The sequence below is a fragment of the Notamacropus eugenii genome, chromosome 3, assembly GCF_028372415.1.
Source record: "Notamacropus eugenii isolate mMacEug1 chromosome 3, mMacEug1.pri_v2, whole genome shotgun sequence".
NCBI classification, from domain to species: Eukaryota; Metazoa; Chordata; class Mammalia; order Diprotodontia; family Macropodidae; genus Notamacropus; species Notamacropus eugenii.
In genome coordinates this window covers 115,197,829-115,219,243 of record NC_092874.1, presented here as the reverse complement: position 1 = coordinate 115,219,243, position 21,415 = coordinate 115,197,829, and the positions used below count along the sequence as shown (strand labels likewise).

At 38.8% G+C, this 21,415-nt stretch overlaps 1 protein-coding gene across 3 annotated transcripts in view; it reads left to right on the top strand.

Annotated features, from left to right (window-relative positions):
* Positions 1-19,940, top strand: part of BPGM (bisphosphoglycerate mutase) — a 43,793-nt gene extending 23,853 nt beyond the window's left edge. For all 3 annotated transcript variants that reach the window (XM_072652699.1, XM_072652700.1, XM_072652701.1), the window contains one exon: positions 19,636-19,940. In XM_072652699.1, the coding sequence (XP_072508800.1) occupies positions 19,636-19,808 (173 nt within the window). In that variant the 3' untranslated portion in view covers positions 19,809-19,940. The remainder of the gene's footprint in view (positions 1-19,635) is intronic.
* Positions 19,941-21,415: the final 1,475 nt, after the last annotated feature.

Here is a 21,415-nt window from a genome sequence, read left to right as displayed (position 1 = left end):
AGAGGCATGCAGCAAAGTCAGTTCTCCATAATCATTAGTCACTGTCCTGATGAAGGTTCTTAAGCCTTCAGTGTTTTTGTTTCATTATTGTCATCATAAATTCTTGTGGTTCTGCATCATTTCATGAGGACCTCCCAAATTTCTCTAAAATCTTCGTATCCATCATTTTTATGCCATAATAATTTATTATTTCATATACCACAATTCACTGAACACTTTCTCAGTCAATAGGTACTTACTTTCCTTGAAATTTTTTTCTACTACTAAGTGCTAGAATTAATTTTTTTTAAGGACATATGGTATCTTTTTCTCTTTGGCATCCTTGGGATTATGTGCCTAGTAGTAACATTGCTGGATCAGGAAAAACGGATGGTTTTGTGACTTTTGGACTTTTGGGTTTGGGGTGCTTTTTTGGTAGGTGGGGAGAGACTTGTGTGATTTCATTGGTATGGGGAACTCCAGGTGAGGCCCTCCTTGTTCCATGGCAGATCTGAGAGAGGTGCCTGGCTTTTCTAATTTTCTAATAATTCCAAATGATTCTACTTCCTAAGCTCCACCAACAGTACATTTGTGTGCCTGTCTTCCCACCACGCCTCTCAAATGTAAAGTTTTTCTTTTTTTTTTGTTGTCTTTGCCACTCTAGATGAGGTAAAAACTAGTTTTAATTGCTATTTCTCTCAGTAATAATTTGTAGCATTCTTTCATATGATTATTAAGCTTCATTTCTTTTGAAAACTGACTTTGATCATTTCAGCTATTGGAAGCCAACAATTTATGCCGCAAATTTTAAGAAAAGTACTAAAGCAAATCCTGAAAGTGAGCTAGTAAGGTAGCTCAGAATTTTCCAAGAGGTAGAATGAATTTAATCTCCTTACCATAAAGCTTCAAATTCTAGGTGTAGGAGCCTAAGTAATCGTCTGAGTTCTCCCACATCTTTATCCTCAAGTGTTTCTTCCTGTGAATGCTTTGGAGGGAAATTTCAGACCTTCAGACCCATTTCTTGCTGCACCCCTCCTCCATGTCCAAATTGGACCTTTCTTAGCTTTGAAGATGAGCATTTCTCAGAGTAGACCAGCATATACCTAGTCACTAACTTTCTGCTGAGAAGCAACCGCATCTGAGAAGGAGCACAGAATAAAAGTACCTATATTCATTAGCCAGGCAGGAATTTTTTTTCCCTTATTCATCATGGGAACTAAGAATGCAACCCTAATTTTAAAATATATGTATATATTTTGCTCACTCTAGGCTTAGGACAGCAGAGTCGCTGAATCCTACCAACTACTATGGCCACCAGCAACTGGTTTTAAAGCTCTTATTAATCATCTTTGGGTGTGGGCTAAATAAGAATAAAACGCTTCTAGCCCAAGCAGCATGATTTCATTATGAGCTCCTTGAGAGCAGGGACTATCTTTTGTCTTTCTTTGTATCCCCAACTCTTGGCAGTACCTGGCACACAGTAGGCATTTAATAAGTGCTTATTGACTGACTGCATATACTTTGGAAACAAGCAATACAAAAGTTTCCTTCATACTTCTAGGAAGGCTGTTGGGTGGGAGTGGGGTGGGGGGAAGAGGAACACATGGTGGGAAAGACCTGACTTGGGATGTGGTGTATCATCTGGTTAGCTGTTCTCAATTGCTTCTAATCTGCTGAAGGACTGCAAATGCTTTCAGCACCTTCTCCATTTCAAAACCCTGGTTACTCTGCCCTAATTATGGCTCTAATTGGTTCTGATTATAAATCTGGTTAGGTAACTGGCCAATTTTGAAATCTAAAACAACTTCATTAATTCCTTTCTGAAGTGTGTTCGTCTTGTATCTTTGCATGATGTGATAGAAAGGGTACTGAGTCAAAGGACATGGGTTCATGTTTTGGATCTTCTATTTTATGACCATGGTGATTTCGGACAAGTCATTTACCTTCTTTTGACCTCAATATCTGTCAGGCCTAGAGGCCTAAGGGCTACCCGAGTCTTTCCTTACCTGTCGCAGGTCTTCGGCTGGCCAAACCAGATAAACATGTGAGAGAAGAGACTTTCCAGAGTCGAACAAGGGTTAGGCTTTATTCAGGGTCTTGGTTACATGTGCAGGGTGAATTCTTCCTCAGGAGAGAGGAATCCTCTTCCCAAGGAGACAAAGATCTTACAGTAAGAGAGTGGAAGTGGGAGTGGGAGAGGGGAGAGGGAAGAGGGGAGAGGGGCCTTCTATCCTCTAAGGGCCCCTCAGCGCAAAGAGCGCCTTCAGGCTTTCCTGACCCTACTTAAGCTCTCCCATGGCATAGTTTGCACCTGAATACCGTGCCTGTTCTCAGCCCTTAGACAACAATAGGTGTGCTCAGACCCCGGGCCAATCTCAAGGGTGGGATGCTCTCCCCAGCATGTATCCCACGGAGAAGAGGAGGAAACGCATGAGATAGCCATGTCTCAAGCCTCAATTCCCAGCCATTCCCTGGGGGGCTTCATGACAACTCTGAGGTTAGAAGTCCTCACTTTTACCTGCCCGAGACTGTCCACATGGAACTGAGCTTACACCCCCAACAAATATCCTCATATTTAAAATGGAAGGGTCTGGGAGGAGGAAATTAATTGACATATCTAGGGTTCCTTCCTGCTCCAAAAGCTATTATCTGTGAGGTAGAGACAGATAATATTTTGTTGGAATGCTAATTAAAGAAGAACCTAGATAACCTGTGCGTTAGCATAGTTGACAGAATTGAAAACATGAAAAGAATCTGCTTTGCCTAAGTTCTTATGCACCAGATTTCCTAGAGGGTGCTGTGAATGGAGCTCTGGACCTGGTGTCCTGAAAATCTGAGTTCAAATCTAGCCTCAGGAACTAGTTGTGTGACCCTGAGCAGATCACTTAACCTTTGCCTCCTTCAGTTTCCTCATCTGTAAAATGTCAATGATAATAACCCCTACCTAGCAGGCTTGTTGTGAGGATCAAATGAGATCGTATATGCAAAGTGCTTGCCGTAGTCCTCAGCACAAGGTGTTCACTTGTGTCTCACTCTCCGTGACCCCATTTTGATGTTTTCTTGACAAAGATGCTGGAGAGGTTTGTCATGTCATTCTCCAGCTCATTTTACCAATGAGGAAACTGAGGCAAACAGAGTTAAGTGACTTGCCCAGATTTACACAGCTAGTAAGTGTCTGAAACCAGATTTGAACTCATGAAAATGAGTCTTCTGACTCCTAGCCTTGTGCTCTATCCTCTGAGTCACCTGCTACCTGGCACAAGGTGGGTGCTTAATAAGACCTTCCTTTCTTATTTAAATATAGTGCTTTTGTTTTGAATATTTTGAAAGATTCCACCAATCCACTGAAAGTTAGAAGCCTCATAAAAGGAACTTGCCTTGTAGAGATGTTTCTGGTTAACTTTTTACAGCTAACAGACCCAGGCACAGAACAGCACTGACCCAGTAAACCATTTAATTGGATCAAAGTGAATAACAAAGCAATGGAAGCACACTCAGCTACATTCTCAGACAAGGGCAGTTTCTGTCCTCTTTTTCCCTAGAGCAGTTCTGGACACAGCCTCCTCCATAAGTCACAGCTTCAAGAGAGAAGGAATGGGCAAAATCTCAGGAGCCTCAGTACATTCCTGGATAGGTCCCAGCTTGCTTTATTTCAGACACTTGTGGCACCTCATTGGGATCCATATCTTTCTATGGCAAAGACTGTCTTGTCTCTTTTAATTCCACAGACATTTATTAAGCACCTACTATATGCAATGCCATATGCTAGGGATACAAAGATAAACTATTATAATATTGACTCTCAAATTTATGCTTTAAAACTTTATTTTTTTATAGTTTTTTTCATTCATTTTATAAGATTTTGATTTCTAAATTCCCTCTCTTCCCCTTCCCTCTCCCCAGGACTGCATGCAATCTGACATAGGCTATTCATGTACAATCATATTCAACATATTTCCACATTGGTCATGTTGTGAAAGAAGAATCAGAACAAAAGGGAAAAACCACAAGAAAGAAAAAAATAAAAAAATAATATACTGCAATCTGCATTCAGACTCCATCGCTCTTTCTCTGGATGTACATAGCATTTTCCATCACGAGTCTTTTGGAATTGTCTTAGATCATTGCATTACTGAGAAGAGCTAAGTGTATCAAAGATGATCATCCAACAATGTTGCTGTTACTGTTGTACAGTGTTCTCCTGGTTCTGCTCACTTCACTCAGCTCAGTGCACATCTTTCCAGGTTTTTCTGAAATCTGCCTGTTCATCCTTTCTTATGGAACAATAATATTCCATTACATTCATATACCACAGTTTGTTCAGCCATTCCCTAATTGATGGGCATCCCTTCAACTTCCTATTCTTGGCCACCACAAAAATAGCTGCTATAAATATTTTTGTACATATGGGTCTTTTTCCATTTTTTTATGATCTCTTTGGGATACAGACCTAGTAGTGGTATTGCTGGATCAAAGGGTATGCACAGTTTAATAGCCCTTTGGGCATATCAAACTTACATTTAACATCTACTGATGTAAGTTTAGGCAAGGTAATTTGTGGAAGGAGAAAGCACTGACAATTGGCAAGTTCAGGGACAGTTGCATTGAGAACCTGAGTTAAGTCTTGAAGGATAAGGGCCCTAAGAGGTAGAATTAGGAAGGCATCTACTCTAGGTATGGGGGATGAAGGAATGGGGGATGGTGTTGACCTCAGCAAAATGCACTGAGATGAGAGATGGAATGCAGTATTCATGGACTGGATAGATGTTTGCTCTTTGTGAAACAGAGTGAATAAATAAGGGTAATGTGAATAATGTTGGAAAGGAAGTTTCAAGTCATATTTTCAATGGCTTTACATACTATGCTGAGTTGATCCATGGGGCAACAGGGAGCCACCGACTATTTTACTTTAACACAAATGATATGGTTATATTTGTGCCTTAGAAAGATATTTTGGCAGATATGTAGAGGATGGATTATAGAGGGAAGAAACTAGAAGTAGGGACACCAATTAATAGAGCTATTTATCATAGTCAAGACCAGAGACAATGAGGACTCAGACTAGGATAGTGAATGTGGGAATATAAATAAGGGGTGAGTAACAGATGTGATACCAGCAGAAGCCATAAGTCTTGGCGGCTGATTGAATACAAAGAATGAGGGGAAAGGAAGAGGAAAAGATTCTTCCAAGGTTAATAAACCCAGTGATAGGCTGATTGGACATCTATGTTGAGTTGCCTGGCAGGCAGTTGACAGTTTGGGACTGCATACCTAGCCATATCAATAATATCACCAGCCTGGGGCCTTGGCATCAGGTCTATGGCAAAATGGGGGCAGAAAGAACTTGTCAAGGAGCAAGAGCATATTATGCTGGTCAGATATACCATAGCCATTGGGAGTGAAAACATCTGAGCATACTAGAAGGAAGCAGTGGGAAACTTCCAGATATACTACAGATTTAAGAAGAAGAAATTCAAGAGTTACAGTAGTAGAGTTAGTCAGGTCCTCTTTCAAATCTAATGTTCTTTTCACTATACCTCATTTCTTTGATATTTTGGTACAGCTTCTGAAGTTGAAAAAGCACACCTGAAAATTACACATGGGAAGAGGGGAGGCTGCTTCTAACATTCCTTTAATTGTCTTTTAGAGTGTTTTCTTAAAGGTGTTAACGCTAAGAACCCCAGCATATACAGAAGAAACTGCTGTACAGGTTCTTTGATCTGCTTTTCTAAAAAGAAAGCAGTTTTTGAGGGGTCAACAATCACTTTAATCAAGCACATATGTCATTCACTTAGTTCAGGGGAAAAAGTCAGCACCCTGAACTTCAGAGAAAATACAAAGAGTGAAATAAAGATAAAGACGAGGCTTCCAACTTTCTGACCCTTACATACATACATACATACATAGTTACCCAAAAGAGAGAAGCACCAACATCTGGATTTTCAAAGCTCAGGGACTCCTTAGTGGCTTCCCAGAGTCTCATCTGGCACACAAAGCTTCTTCCAAAAACTAAGCCCCAAAGTAAAACCTCACCTCAGAGTATTTATACACTTTTCAGAGCCCTCTGACTCACTGCCTCAAGAGAAATCAGCCAAAGTTATTAAGGCCTATTAATGAGAGGGGAAGATCTTCAACTCTTTCCTCCATCTACCATTAACCTTACATTACCATTACAAAAGGCAGCAGTGACTTTAAGGTATCTTGCTGGTTTTATTAATATCATTTTGGGTTTGGTTACTTTGAGAAACTCAGATATATTTTGGAGGTAATAATGCCCTAGAAATCTTAAGAAATTAAGAAATTAGGAGTCAGAGTATTTAAACATATTAGGAGACATGTTAAGTGCCTCTACATTCTCTTATTGCCTTTTTGCTGAGTTTCTGATTATTGAGTCATGGTGGATGATAAAAGCCAGTAAGGTCTCAGAATGGTTTTTCTTTTCTATACAGATTTATCTCTACTGAAACAATGAATTACACACAACTTTAAAGGAATAAATTATATCTTTCCAGAATTAAAGCTGCTCAAAAATTATCTTCATTTGATTTGTCAATACTAAATTAGGACAATTTGATTTGTCCTAATACTCGAAAGATACGTTTAGAAGTGGACTTAAGAAACATTTGATGCTTAAGTATCTTTTGTAGAATGCTGGTAACTCCTACCTAAACTGTTACATTTCAGTTTTAAAAAGGTCCATCCTATAATGTAGCTACATGTTAGAGCAGATTCACAATATCCCAGAATCTCAGCTGGAAGGGACCTCCAAAGATAAGTGGTGGTCTTTTAGTCATGTCCTACCCTTCCTGACCCCTTTTGGGGTTTTCTTGGCAAAAATACTAGAGTGGTTTACATTTCCTTCTCCAGCTCATTTAACATTTGAGGAAACTGAGGTCAACAGGATTAAGTGACTTGCTCAGGGTTGTGCAGCTAGTAAGTGTCTAAGGTCAGATTTGAGCTTAGATCCTCCTGACTCCCAGGGCTACACCACCAGCAGTCTATTTCATACCTAAATAATAATCCCTTTTACATCATATTGCCTTTGCTTTGAAGATCTCCAGTGTCAGGAGATGCACTGCCTTTTGAGGCAATCAGTTCACTTTTGGATAGATCTCAATGTTTAGGACATTTTTTTAAAACTCCAACCCTGGACACCCACTCACCCTGCAAACCGCCTCTCCCCCCCACCCAAACTGTGCATCAATGCTGGTTTTGCCTCTTTGCAACTTCTCATTATTCATCATTCTACCCTCTGGAGACATGAAGGAGTAAGCCTAATTGGCCCAATCCAAAAAAACATATATTAATCACTTACTGTATGCGAGTTACTGGGATAGATGCTGGGGATATAAAGATAACATTTTACTGGAGGGAAAAAACATGTATGCAGATTGTAAATACATATACATACATCATATACATAGTCACTTAGAAAGGAGTATTAACTATTGGGAGATCTGGAAAAGAATAAGCCCTTGGGCTGTGATTTGAAGATTCAAATGACGAAGGAATGCATTCCAAGCATGTGCAAAGACATGGCAGTGGGAGATGGAAGGCTGAGCACCAGCAAGAGGTGGACTGGCATGTAGCCTGCGTGATGGGGAGTGGTGGGCAATAAATCTAAAAGATCAGTTGAAGCCAGACTGTGGAGTACATACTTTGTATTTTATCTTCTCCTAGAAGCAGAGAGAATGACATGGTCAGAACCATGCTTTAGGAATACCATTTTATTATCATGTGGAGGATGAACTGGAGAAGCTAGAGACAAGGGAAATAGTTGGAAGGAAGGCTGTTGTATTAGTCCAGGTGAAGGGTGATGAGGGCCTATATTAAGAGAGAGAAGGGGATGGGAAGGGAATATGCATTTATATAGCATTCACTATGTGCCAGGTACTGTGCTAAGTATTTTATAAATATTTCATTTAATCCTCACAACAGCCTTGTTGGGGTAGGCTGGATGCAAAAGATGTTGTGTAGTTAGAAATGACAAGTTTCAGCAACTGATTTAATAAGACAGTGCGGGGGGAATGAAGAGTTGAGAATAATGCCAAGGTTGTACAACTGGGTGACTAGAAGGGTGGTGGTATCCTCCACAGAAATAAGGAAGTTGGAAAAACTGGGGGAACCCTATTTTGGCCTGGTTGACTTTTTTTTCAATTTTTAAACATGTTTATTTAAAATTTTGAGTTCCAAATTCTATCCCTCACTCCCTTTCTCCATTCCTGAGATAGTAAGCAATCAGATAGAGGTTACACATGTGCAATTATGTAAAACATTTCTATATTAGAAAGAAAATGGAAAATGGCATGTTTCAGTCTGTATTCAAATATCAGTTCTTTGGAGGAGAGTAGTATGCTTCATCAATAGTCCTTTGGGTTTGTCTTGGATTATTGTATTGCTGACAACAGCTAAGTCATTCACAGTTCTTCATCAAGCAATGCTGCTGTTACTGTGTACAGTGGTCTCCTGGTTTTATTCACTTCACTTTGCATCGGTTCATGGAAGTCTTTTCAGGTTTTTCTGGAATTATCCTGCTTCTCATTTCTTATAGCACAATATCATTTCATTACAATCACATACTGCAGCTTGTTTAGCCATTCCTCAATTGATGGGAATTCCTTTGATTTCCAATTCTTAGCCACCACTAGAAGAGTTGCTATAAATATTTTTGAACAAATAGGTTCTTTTCCATTTTTTTTTTTTTGGATGCCTTTGGGATATAGACCTAGCATTGCTATGGCTGGGTGAAAGGATATCAGATTTTTATAGCCCTTTGGGCAGTTCCAAATTGATTGGATCAGTCTACAACTCCACCAATAGTGCTTTAGTGCCACGGTTTTCCCACATTCCCTCCAACATCCAACATTTTCCCTTTTTGTCATATTAGCCAATCTAATATGTGTGAGTTGATATCACACAGTTGTTTTAATTCATATTTCTCTAATCAATAGTGATTTAGATAATTTTTTCATATGACTATAGATAGCTTTGATTTCTTTGTCTGAAAACTGTCTTTTCATATCCTTCAACCATTTATCAATAAAGGAATGACTTGTATTTTTATAAATTTGACTCAGTTATCTATATATTTGAGAAATGAAGTCTTTATCAGAGATACTTGCTGCAAAATTTTCCTCCTCAGTTTTCTGCTTTCATTATAATTTTGGGTGCATTGGCTTTGTCTGTGCAAAAGTTTTTTAGTATTATATAATCAAAATGATCTATTTTACATTTTGTAATGCTCTCTCTCTATTTTTTGGTCATAAATTTATCTCTCATCTATAAATCTGACAGATAAACTATTTCATGCCCTCTTAGTTTGCTTATAGTATTACTCTTTATATGTAAATTATGTACCCTGGTTGATTTTTAGATGCTTCTGAAATTCTTCCTCATAACAACCCTTCACATACTTGAATACTGATATTATCCCTACCTCTGCAATTTTCTCTTTGACTTAAATATTTAGTTCTTTCAACTAATTATCACATGGTGTGATCTCAAGGCATTTCACCCTCCTAGGTGCCTTCCTCTATACAGCCTCAAACTTATCAATGTCTTTCTTAAAATGTAATTTCCAAAGCTGAACGGAATATTCTATGTATGGTATCATCAGGTGAGAATACAATAGAGCTATGAATATCATACTCATAGATTTAGAGCTTGGGGGGATCTTGGACAGCAACCCTCTCATAGTGAAGCTCACCATTCAGTTAGCTTCTTCTTGGCCAACATATTGCACTGTTGACTCATTTGGGATTTGTAGATATTTTTCAGATAAACTGCTAGTTACCCCACATCTCCTCTATTTTGTATTTTTGACAGTGGCTCACAAATTGTCTTTCTTTTAGTCACTAATTGTTTAGTCCATCTGGGTTTGGTGACTTACTTTGCTCAGTACGCATAAGAAGATAACTTCAACTCCACTTAGCCATTATGCTCTGTTCTCTCTAGTTTAAGCATCATTCTCTTTTGGCATTGCAGAATGGATACTAACTATGGGTTGACCAGATCTGCCTTCTCTTTCAGGATTCATCCTATCTACCCCAAACCAATGGTCATGTCTCATCTTTGATTTCTCTTACTCCCCCACCCCCCTAGCTCTTTTTGTTATCCCTAGTTTTCATTGTCAGACTTGACTCCTTTGAACCTTGAGGATTTCTGACAATTTTTTAAATAAGACTGTAATAAGTCTTTCTATTTATCTTCCATTTTCTGCCTGCTTCTGTCCTCTGTTGTTGTTGAGTCATTTCAGTTGTATCTGACTTTTCCTGACACTATTTAGGGTTTTCTTAGCAAAGATACCAGAGTGATGGGCCATTTCCTTCTCCAGCTTATTTTTCATATAAAAGGTTAAATGACTTGCCCAGGGTCACACACAGCTAGTAAGTGCCTGAGGCCAGATTTGAACTCATAAAGATGAGTCTTCCTTACTCCAGGCCTCTTGTTTTATCCACTCCATCATTTAAATCTTAGTTACTTGGCTTGCTGTACACCCACATATTTTGATAGCTCCTCTTGCTCCTCCCTATTGGAATTGTGTTCTCCATTTCTTCAGAAATTTTTTTGAGAGATTCCCACCTTCCTGTGCTGATTTGCCCTAGAGAATTTTAGGCCATGGGATCCTACCTGTTTTCTTTTCTCTGCCTTATTGAAATCTCTACCCAAACCTAGGATGCTTGTCAGACTATGGCTGGATTTCCTCTACTCTTCTCTCACAAATTCAGGGATGGTAGTCATTTTCCCTTGAGGCTTTGTCCCATTTTTCACTGAAGCATATACTTCTTGCTTGTTGGTAAGGGACAGATCCAGAATCAGTGTCTCCCTTCATCGGTTCCTCCACCAAAATGAAATGATCCCTAAAGCAAGTTAAGAAAAGTTTATCTAGTTGGCTTTTGACAGGGAAAGAGGTCTAATATATCTGGAATAACTGAAATCCCATAGGTGGAATAGTAGTCAGGAAGACTGGAGTTCAAATCATTCCTCACTTAACTAGCTTTGTGATCCCTGGCAAGTTATTCTTTTTTTTTTAAACCTGTCTGGACATGGTGGTGCCATGGATAGATTGCTGGACCTGGAGTCAGGAAGATCAAAGTTCTGGCCTCAGACTCTTACTAGCTGTGTGATCCTGGGCAAGTCACTTAACGCTATTTGCCTCAGTTTCCTGATCTATAAAATGAGCTGGAGAAGGAAATGGCAAACCACTCCAGTATCTTTGCCAAGAAAATGCCAAATGGGGTCATGAAGAGTTGGACATGACTGAAAAAGGACTAAGAAATCTTGCCTTGCCTTCTTCATTTATAAAATGGAGCTAATAATAGTACCACCTCCCCTCCTCACCCAGGGTTGTTGTGAAATCGTCTATGTAAAGTGTTTTGCAAACTCTAGTACTAACTATGTAAATATTAGCTGTTATTTTGCCTTCATGCTAGACTGTGATCTGTTCCCCAAATGTCTTTTCAGATCGACTTTTACAAAGTATTTTCATGGAAGCTCTTAACATGCACCTGAATCATTTAATAGAATCTAGTTCAGCGGTTTCCCAGGCAGGAAGTTTTCATTTCCTTGTGGCTAGCATGGTCACTTCTGGCATTTGTTTGCTGCCAGCCCTCACTGAGGAAAGAAAGGTCCTTCAAATCTAACATTTTCTATCATCTGGATCCTGCCAGGGGAAGTTGATTATTTAATCTCTGTGACCAAGCCTCAGAATAGGGAGACTTCTGTAGCTGGGAGCAGGCGTGAGTGTGCTATACTAGAGCACGTGGATGCAACCTCTAGAGGGTTGTATATGGGAGAATAACTAGACCCAGAAGTGAGTGAGATGAAATTAGAAATAGTCAAAAGGGCAGCTAGGTCTGGTTGCAGAGACTGGGAGTCAGGGCGGGGAAGAGACCTGAGTAAGCTGCCTTTTGACATTTTAGTGGAATTGACTTTCATAAGCAGTCAAGCATTGCCTTCTATAAGAAAAAACACCTCCTACCTCAGGGTGTGATGAAGTTTGATGAAGTATTCCTATGTAGGAATTGATATAGAAGTTCTGAGAACATTTAGCTCAGCAGTTTTATTTTACAGTTAACATATAATACAACATAGAAAGAATTTTCTCCCTAAACACTCCCATCCCCACCCCATCTTTACTGTACAATCAAGGCTCATAAGTATTTTTGTTGACTTTTTAAGTCAGCTTGAGTAACCTCTGCCAGACTATTGCCCTATCTTCAAGATGTGAAAACTGGATATTTAGAACATAATGTGCTCCAAGTTAGGTGAAATATAATTTAAAATAGGCCACTTGGATATAGCTTTAAAGAGTTTACTTCAGTGTTTTTATGTTTAACTTTTTTCTTCAGGCGCAGTCATTGTGGTGTGGTGGAAGGGGCATAGGCTATGGAATCAGAGGCTGTGGGTTGAGATCATGGCTCTGCTACTTTACTTACCTTTCGCTATCCTTTAACCTCTCTGGGCCTCAGTTTCCATATCTGTAAAATGAAGGGGTTGGATGAGATGGCTTCTGAACTTTCTTCCAGTTATAGTTCTGTGATTTTATAATCCTGTGGAGTAAATTATTCTCATCTTTAGTTCATAGTATATTAATTTGGAATTTATAGCATAAACCTTGACTCTATTTAGAGATGGGTGGTTAGAAAATATAAATTTCTGATTTAAACATGGTGGATAATGATTCCTCTACTTCTTCTTATCCTAAGGGATAAGGTGATGGTACACATAATGCTTGGGTTTCTGTTGCTCAACAACAAATCTTTTCTCAGTCTCACTCCTTCTAAGTCCTGTGGCATCCAAGTTGGGAGAAATTGAGCACATCTTTTTCCAACCTGATTTGACTGGTTTTAATTTTATGGATCTTGTAAGCAATTTCCCAGAACTACAGAAGAGTAGAAAGGAGTGCCCCAATACCCATGGCCAGGACAAAAACAATAAACCAGGAATCATTTGGATGGCCACCTCTTGACAAAGTCTAAAAACTGTGTTACTTCACTGGTTAATTTTGACTCTTTTTGCGTTCTTGTTCTCTTCTCTCTCCCATAAATCATTGAAAAATTCTATTTTCCTAATCTTTAATTATAGCTTCTTAGTAGATGTGTGTATATTTCAAAATATATGTGTATTTGGAAGTTTTGAAATAATTTGACATTCGAAAATTATTATTGCACTTGCCTGCTAGAATCAAAAGGCCTGCCAAAAGAGGAATGTAGTCTAGACAGCTAACACAAGTTCATTCTAAAAGTAGATACTGACAGGAAAGGAATGAAAAGGCTGCATGTGTGTGTATGTAGGAAAAACAAAAGTAGCCCATTTCCTATCCAAAAAATTCACTTCTATGAAGTTTCCTCTGGAGGAAAATTCTGCTGAACATTTCAAATATTGCTACTTTTACTTTGTTCTTAGTCAGCATGAAACCTGATCTTGCTTCTCTTCAACAGGTTAAAAATTCCTTAGTCAAAGACCTTCTATCTATTTTTTTTACTCTTGTGGCACGATACAATATTTCACAAATGATATATAGCAAATATCCTGGATTGGCAGAATTTCTGTACTAGTGGTAATGGAATCATATTATGTTAGAACTGGAAGAGACTTTCAAGATCATTTAGTCCAACCCTCTCATTTTACACAGGAGGAACCTGAGGCTTAGAAATTAAGTGCCTTGGACAAAGAAGTAGCAAAGCCAGGATTCAAATCCAGGTTCTTGGGCCCCCAAACTACACTGTACCATCTCTTGATGAGGCAAGAAGCCAGAGAAAGCACATTCACGGTAGGGAAGTTCCCCACTTCTGCTCTTGAGTAGTCTCTAAAAGCAGGTTTCAGACTGGGTTTTCAAGCACTTCAACCTCTACCAGGTGCATATCTCCTGGGGCAGTGGCAATAATTATGAAAACAGGACTTCTGTTTTTAAAGCTTTCCCCGTTGCTCAAAGAATTCTTGTTCTACTGCCAGATGGGGAAGAAAGTTCTCTACTTCTGTCATGCTTTAGCTTTATCTTTCTCTTAGTAGATGCTTAGCTGACTGCCTAGCTTAATTTTGGAAGATTACTGCTGAAGACAATAAGAAATGGAGTTTACACTTCAAAGATTTGGTGTAGATTTAAGATGCTCTTGTCACCAAGAATATTATGACTCTAAAACAGTTTACTGAAGAAGAAACTAGAATCTACTTTGGTCTTAAAGGGCTTCCTATGGAAGACCTCCATCTCTAGGAAGATGTGAGTAAACAATCCTGCCCTGGAAAAAAGGATTCTGTGGAGTAAAGCTGATCAGGTTTCCAGCAGATGATTTTTTGATAATTTTGCTTTAGTTCTGGTTAAGCATGAATTCTATACAAAGAATAACTTATACAGCAAACATTTGCTTATTTGGTTTCTGTCCTGTTAAATGTCATACTTCTCTTGGCATGTATTTTCATGGTGGCAGAGAGAGAGACTAGGGGAAGCATACATTTAAAAAAAAAACCACCCTAAAAAACCACTACAAATTTGATTTCATGACATTTGCATTGTAGGCTGGAAAGGGAAGTGTGTGCATACACACATGTGTTGCCTCCTTGACATCAAGAATCAATCACTCTAAAATACCTCTTCCTCTCCCCAACCAGAAAGAGTCTGACCAATTAAACAAAGCCTGACATTCCCTAATTCTTGAACTCCTTTCATAAGCTTAGATCCAGGAAGCAGCAGGAGGAAGATTAAAGGATTTGATGGTGGTGGTTTTAATTTTTTAATGACACTTCCTTCCTCCATTTGGGCAGTTCAAAACTGGACCTATCCAACTGCTTCGTAGAATTGCAAAATTGGAAAGGACCTCAGAGGCTATCTACTTCAACCTCAATGGAAAACATGATACTCTCCTCTAATGTTGACTGATTAATGACCAGCTAGCTTTGTTTAAAGACCTTCCAAGAACTGGCTAATCTCTGGCTTTGTCCATTCCATTTGAGAGCAGCTCAACTTAAGGTTTTCCTTCCATCAGTCTGAAATCTCTCCTTTCTCTTTCCTGTCCAGACCCCTCAAAGGCAGGAAAGACAATATATAATGACTGACATTTTGTCTGGCCAAAGTCTATAAAGTGCTTTGTGTTTGTGTGTTTCTTTGATTCTCACAGTGTCCCTGCAGGAGTTATACCCATCTTATAAATAAGTAAACTGAAATTCAAAGATGTTAAAAAGACTTGCTTTGGGGCTCGAGGTAGGTGACTGTGATGAGATTTGACCCCTGTCTGAATTGGAATCCAGTACACTCTTCATTATGCTTTTCTGCCTTTGTATACAATAAAATTACTTGGAAGCTCCATAAAAGAGTTTGTGTAATGCACATTTGCCTAATGTTGGTGCAAATTGGTCAAATCAGGTTGTTGATTGGGTTACTCCAGCTTTCTGAAATCTGTCCACTAACCTTCTTAGGGCCATAAATTGAGACGGTGTTGAAATGATCGACCTAAGATGTATAAACATGAGCAACCATTGGACTGTAACTCTTCTGAATTTGCCTTTTATGAATCTTAGGCACACAGCATCCAGTTGACTCATTAACCATTTTGCATGTCTTAAATATTTATAAGCAATTAGTTTGTTGCTCTGTCTGTGTGGCTTGAGTCATATAAGTGGAATGGAAAGTCTGCTGTTCATTGGAAATGTTTTTGTGTAGTTGTTAACTAAACTAAGTACTTTTCTGTGCTTGTGTCATGGATATCACTGGGAATTTAATAAGGCTGTATTATACATTTTTTTTAAAAAGGAAAATTGCTTTGGTTAGACCCTGCATCAAAGCTGGTATTTAAATATATACAGCATATTAATACTTTGGATTGAGAGTGAAAATTATGTTATTCAAATCTTTTGCTGATTAAAACAAGATCTAATTAACTGGATCCTGTAACTTATTAATCGAATTAAAGGTTAGCTTTCTGCTTCACCCCTGATGTTTGGGAACCTGTGAAAAAGACTGTTTATGGATCTCTTTTATGTCCTATTCATCTAGAAAAGCAGCTTAGCATCATGTTTATAGAGTGCAAGACTTGCAATCAGAAAGACCTGGGAGAACAGTTAAGGTGCTGTGGCACCAGGTGATTGATCAGTGGTGCATTGCAAACAGGCCTACCACCTGAACATTCAGGTATTAGTTGAAGCACTGTTGACAGACACGTCATCATTTAAGTTCCAATCTAAAACATGTAATGGGGTTGGAACTTTCATACTAAGTCATTTAAAAACAGTTTAAGTGGAGAATCTCACTATAAATCCATACATGTCTTTAAATGGCTTTTTATCATAGCAGCTTTACATTTTTAGATGGAACTCTGTTGTCTCTGTTTTTTAGAAAATTCTGTTTTCTCTGCCCCATTGTGCCTCTGTCCTACCTCTTGCAAGTAGCGTCCAAAGCCTCTCTTTTTGAAGACATCTACTCTAGTGGAATGAAGTATTTTTAATTTTTTAAATTTAATTAACTAATTAAATTTAATTTTAATTTAACAAATAGTTTGGGAGCATCTGTTATGTGTCAGCTACCACCGTGGGGGATGTAAGTTCTAGTCCCGTCAAGTTTAGTCATCAGAATATCAGAAAAGTGCCCTAATTACTATGATACAAGTTAGAAGGTAAAACTACACAGAGAGACAAAGTTCAGAAAAAAAGAGGGGATTACTTCTGGCCAGGAGATATAAGGAAAGGCTTTTTGGAGATGGCATTTGAGCTGAATCTTGAAGGATGGGAATTCTAGAATTCAATAAGTGGTGCTGAAAAAGGTGAGGTAGATAGAACAGCATAAGCAAAGGCAGCGATAACCAAATGTTCAAGGTGTTTTCAAGAAATAACAATTAGTACAGTTTGATTAGATAAGGGGGAAGGGTACCCTTTACATAATGGGAGAAATCTGGAAAGGGGGAGTGGGGCCAAATCGTACAGTACCATGAATGCCTGTTCCATCTTCATTTACTTGGTAATGAGAAGTCACTGAAGATTTTTTTTTTTTAATAAAAGGGTGACAGGATGAGAAGCTTTGGAAGGATTACTTTTTCAGTGGTGTGCACTATATAATGGAATAGGGAGAGACCAGAGTCTTAGTTGAGTTGGACACTCAAAAGTTTTCTTGGAAATGGGCGAAATCAACCAGTAGGAAGAGATCAGATGACTTGAAAAAAAAGCTTCAGATGATTGAAGAAATTCATTTGGACATCATTTTCTTGTCTTTAAGAAAGTTTGCCTCCAAGGAGCTGACAACCCCTCCCTTCCTACCCACCTTCTCTTGTGTGTGTGTGTGTGTGTGTGTGTGTGTGTGTGTTTTACATATTCAACAGTCACTTTAGGGGTGGGTATGGGTCTAATGGACCACGTTGGACTATAAATTCTTATTTTCAGCCAAAGCTGCTTTTGAGGGGTGGGGATTGCAAACAGAAGAGGCCAACATCAGTCATCATAGAACCTCTGCATATGCTAAATACAAGACAGCATCTGCACAAGAAACACAAACCCTTGTTGGTAGGTCCTGGCAAGCTTCAACAGGAAAGTACCTGCTAATGAAGCATAAACAAGACCAGCTCTGCTCTTTTCTGGGCCAGAGTCGGCATCTTTTCAGTTTAGTGTAGGCTTTTTGGTTTTGTTTTGACTGAACCTTTTGTTAGAGGACATCTACGTAAATCTAGAACAGCCAGGAGCTCCTAGAAACTGCCAGATGTTCTGCTTTAGGGGCTAATCCTCAAAGGGGAGCCTTATTCCATTGCTCCCAGAGACTTCTGAGCTGCCCTACAGGACACAGACCCAACCTGAAAAATACTTGTCAGTTAGAACTGGGACCTCCTGGGTTTGACTTTAAGTCATCATCCTCTCTACCCACCTCTGAATTTAACCTTGTTTTGTTTTTTTTTTTAAACTTTTTGTTTCCTTTTTGAGGAAAATAAAATTAAATGCTAGACTCTGAGCTTCTCCAGGGTAAGAACTATGTCTTCTGGCTAACAAATACTTGTTGGCTGAATGAAGGATAGATCCTCAGAGAGAATAAAGGTGAAAACATTTATTTTATAAAACTCAAATTCTGCTGTTTATTTCCACTAACTGGTCATGATCATGTAACAATAACTAATATTTAGCACTTTAAAATTTGCAAAGTGCTATGCACATGTTATCTCATTTGATCCTTAAAATAATGCTCAGGTAATGTACTATTACTATTCCTGTTTAACAGATGAGGGAACTGAAGCTGAGAGGTTGTGATTCACCCCGGGTTATGCAGCTAGTAAGTTTCTGAGGCAGAATTGGAACGCGGGTCTTCTGAACTCCAAGCCCAGCACATGATCTACTATGTCACCTTCTGTATGAGGAGTATCCTTGTGGGGCTTCTCCTTCTACCAAGTTATCTGTCTTCTGTTTAGTTAGAAATATGAATTATGTCTTCCTTGTTAGACTAGAAACTCCATGAAGGCAGGAACAGTTTTGCTTTTGCATTTTTGTTTCAGTTCTGGGTACAAGGTGGGCAGAAGTGTTTGTTGACTTGATGCGTACTTTTGAATTCCTTTATTAAATGTTTTCTATGTTAAAGCAAGTAAATTGAGTGTTTATGTTACTTTTTACTTAGAAATTTTCTCTATGTTTCATCTTACCTTCTTGTTCTAATGTAGGCAGGGGCACCCTGATGCCCATATGGAAAGGTGACTTGCCCTAAGTGGCTGCTGTGTACCCAGGGAGGCAAGCTTGTGCTTGGCAAGGTCTGGTCCAGGGTGTTCTGATTGGTGTTGGAAATACCAGCTACATTCCTACCAAATGAGCCTGGCTTGAGAGCCCTTAGAGGAAGAGATCTAATTTTAGTAATACCCCCAGAGAACCAGGGCAGTGTTTGGCTGTGATAAGTTTTTTTTTTTTTTTAATGCACTACTATATATAGAAGAAAAAGGAAGTGAGAGAAGAGACCCCTGGCCTTCAGATTTCTAAAGAGGAGGATGAAGGCTTTCTGAAGAAAACATAGTCTCCACATACACAGGTAGAAAGACCAACCTCCCTAAGGTTCTAGATTTAGAGCTGGAAGAGGATCTAGCCCCTTTATTTTACAGAAGAGGCACCATGTAATCTGAAGGGTAAAGTAATTTACCCAAGGTCACAAAATACAGAAATAGGGTTAGAAGCTTGGTCCTCTGACTCCAAATTTTGAACTCTTTCTTAAAAAAAAAAATGTATTTTTTTCTGAACTTAATAATAAAACATACATACACAAATGAGCATCTTCATATAGAAAAAATGGATTGTACATGAAACTGAATCTCTGTTGCATATAGATTGCTTGTCCTTTAAGAGTATAGAAGAAAGCCAATGTATAACTTTCAAAGCTGTTCCACTTTTCTCCTTTCCCCATGTTCTTTCCAAAGCATTCTGAATAGGAACAGGTTAACAAAATATTATGTTTACCCTCATAAAACTCAGAACATGAGAGAGTATGGCTGATTTTGTTTTCTCATATCTGTTTAGTCTTCAACTCTGTCAGAGTCTTTGTGGGCAGGGTTGAATTTATTATCCCTAGATTATGAATGTGTGCCAGGTATAGAAGAAGGTACTCATTAAATGTGGTTATTGTGTTACTTTGTTATTTTTAAAAAAAAGACTCATCTGCCTATTTTTTTAAAAAAAGTACTTCCTTGTTCCATTCTCCCTGTTCTGCAGGCATCTCGGATGATGACATTATCAACATCACCCTCCCTACTGGCGTCCCCATACTTCTAGAACTGGATGAGAACCTCCATGCTATTGGCCCTCATCAGTTCCTGGGTGACCAAGAAGCAATCCAAGCAGCTATCAAGAAGGTGGATGATCAAGGAAAAGTGAAGAAAGCATGAAAATAAAATTCTGGCTCTGGGCTGTCTACTGACTGTGTATAGAATTTATGGCAATGTTAGGTAGTGTGTTGTGGATACTAATCTGTATTCCTTTTGTGTATGAAGTTCAATAAAACCAAAATTTAGAATTGAGCAGGCAAGCTCTGGGGTGCAGTGTACGTAGGGGGTCTAATCTCTTTTAGGCCAGATGTGCGTTCACATATGATTTTAGATCTAAGAGTATGGATTTGGTCTGCCCATTAGATCCCATTGGATGATCCCAGTGAAAACTGACTAATGGGTGAGACCTTGAGCATTAATAAAGACCTGTCAGAGGGTAGTGGTGGGTGTGATTTGAAGTTAAGAGGTTCTGATACAGTATTCTATGGGAACTTTGTGCCTCTTTCCATTCACTTGTGGCATAATTCACTTTCCCATACACTAAGCTCTGCCTGAGATTGCACTATGAGGTATTAGATAATGCATTGTACCTAAGAATTATTTATTATTAGGTTCTATTCCCCTTCTCCATAAAGGAATAGGTGCTTTGATTTATTTAAGACCAATGGCTCTTTGACAAGGAAAAATATTTTTTTTTCCCTTCATAAAACTATGCCCTCTAGTTTTAGTGTTCAGTCCAAAAGTTTCCTTTGTTTGGTATTTGGTAAAATTCCCTTTGGCCACTGGAGTCTTCAGAGCATAAATAACTAGAATATTTCATGCTCTGATTAGTTTTCCCTCCCTTCCCTGGATTCTTGGGATCTAGAAGATTGGGATAAAAATGTTTGTCATCAGAATAGCTTAGGTTGAACAATCACATAGCTTATAGGCCTCCCCCCCCCAAGCCTAATGTAACATGCTGAACTAAAAGCAGTTGTTTGTGCCTTTTTGTGATCTACTCCATTAGGCTTAACACCCTTCCTGTAACACTGGAAGAGAACTGAGCTTAGTTCAGTGTCTGGCACTACTGATTTTTCAACCTAAATTTTAAAGACTGTGAAGGCAATATGGTGAATATGTTTGCAGTCAAGAGAAAAAATATAAGTTATGTCTCAGTTACGTAACACCAGCACAAGCTAAGAGAGCTCACTATCGCCGCACATGGCCTAGGACAAGGTGGGGTAGGGCGTAGTTCCTTTCCTTTTTCTGTTTTTTCCCCCTCTTTATCTGTGCTTGTGGGACCTCAGACATAATGTTGCTCTTAGCCAGTTTTCTGAATTTTATCTACTAAGGCAGTGATTTAGTTACTGGGTACTTTTTGAAGTTATTTTTTAATAGTGAGTTCACCATTGACCCTCTGAAGTTGACCTTTGAAATCCAAGGATATCATAGTAGTTATTTCCAGAATAGGTAATTTGCTCAATAAGGAGAGGCAGAGCTTCTTTATAGATGTGAGCCTTCTGTATGGGACTTTTGAGGATAAGTGTTAGTGTGGGGCTAGGTAACATCTGTAGATGTTTTGGAGATCTACCAGTTGAAATCACTTTGTAAGTTCTCAAAGAGGCAATATTCCATTACATGAAACTTATGTGGAGGTGAAATCTGTGCATAAATTTGGTGAAGATTTAATAATGAGTAGGAGCAGCTAGGTGGGGTAGTAGATAAAACACCAATCCTGAAGTCAGGAG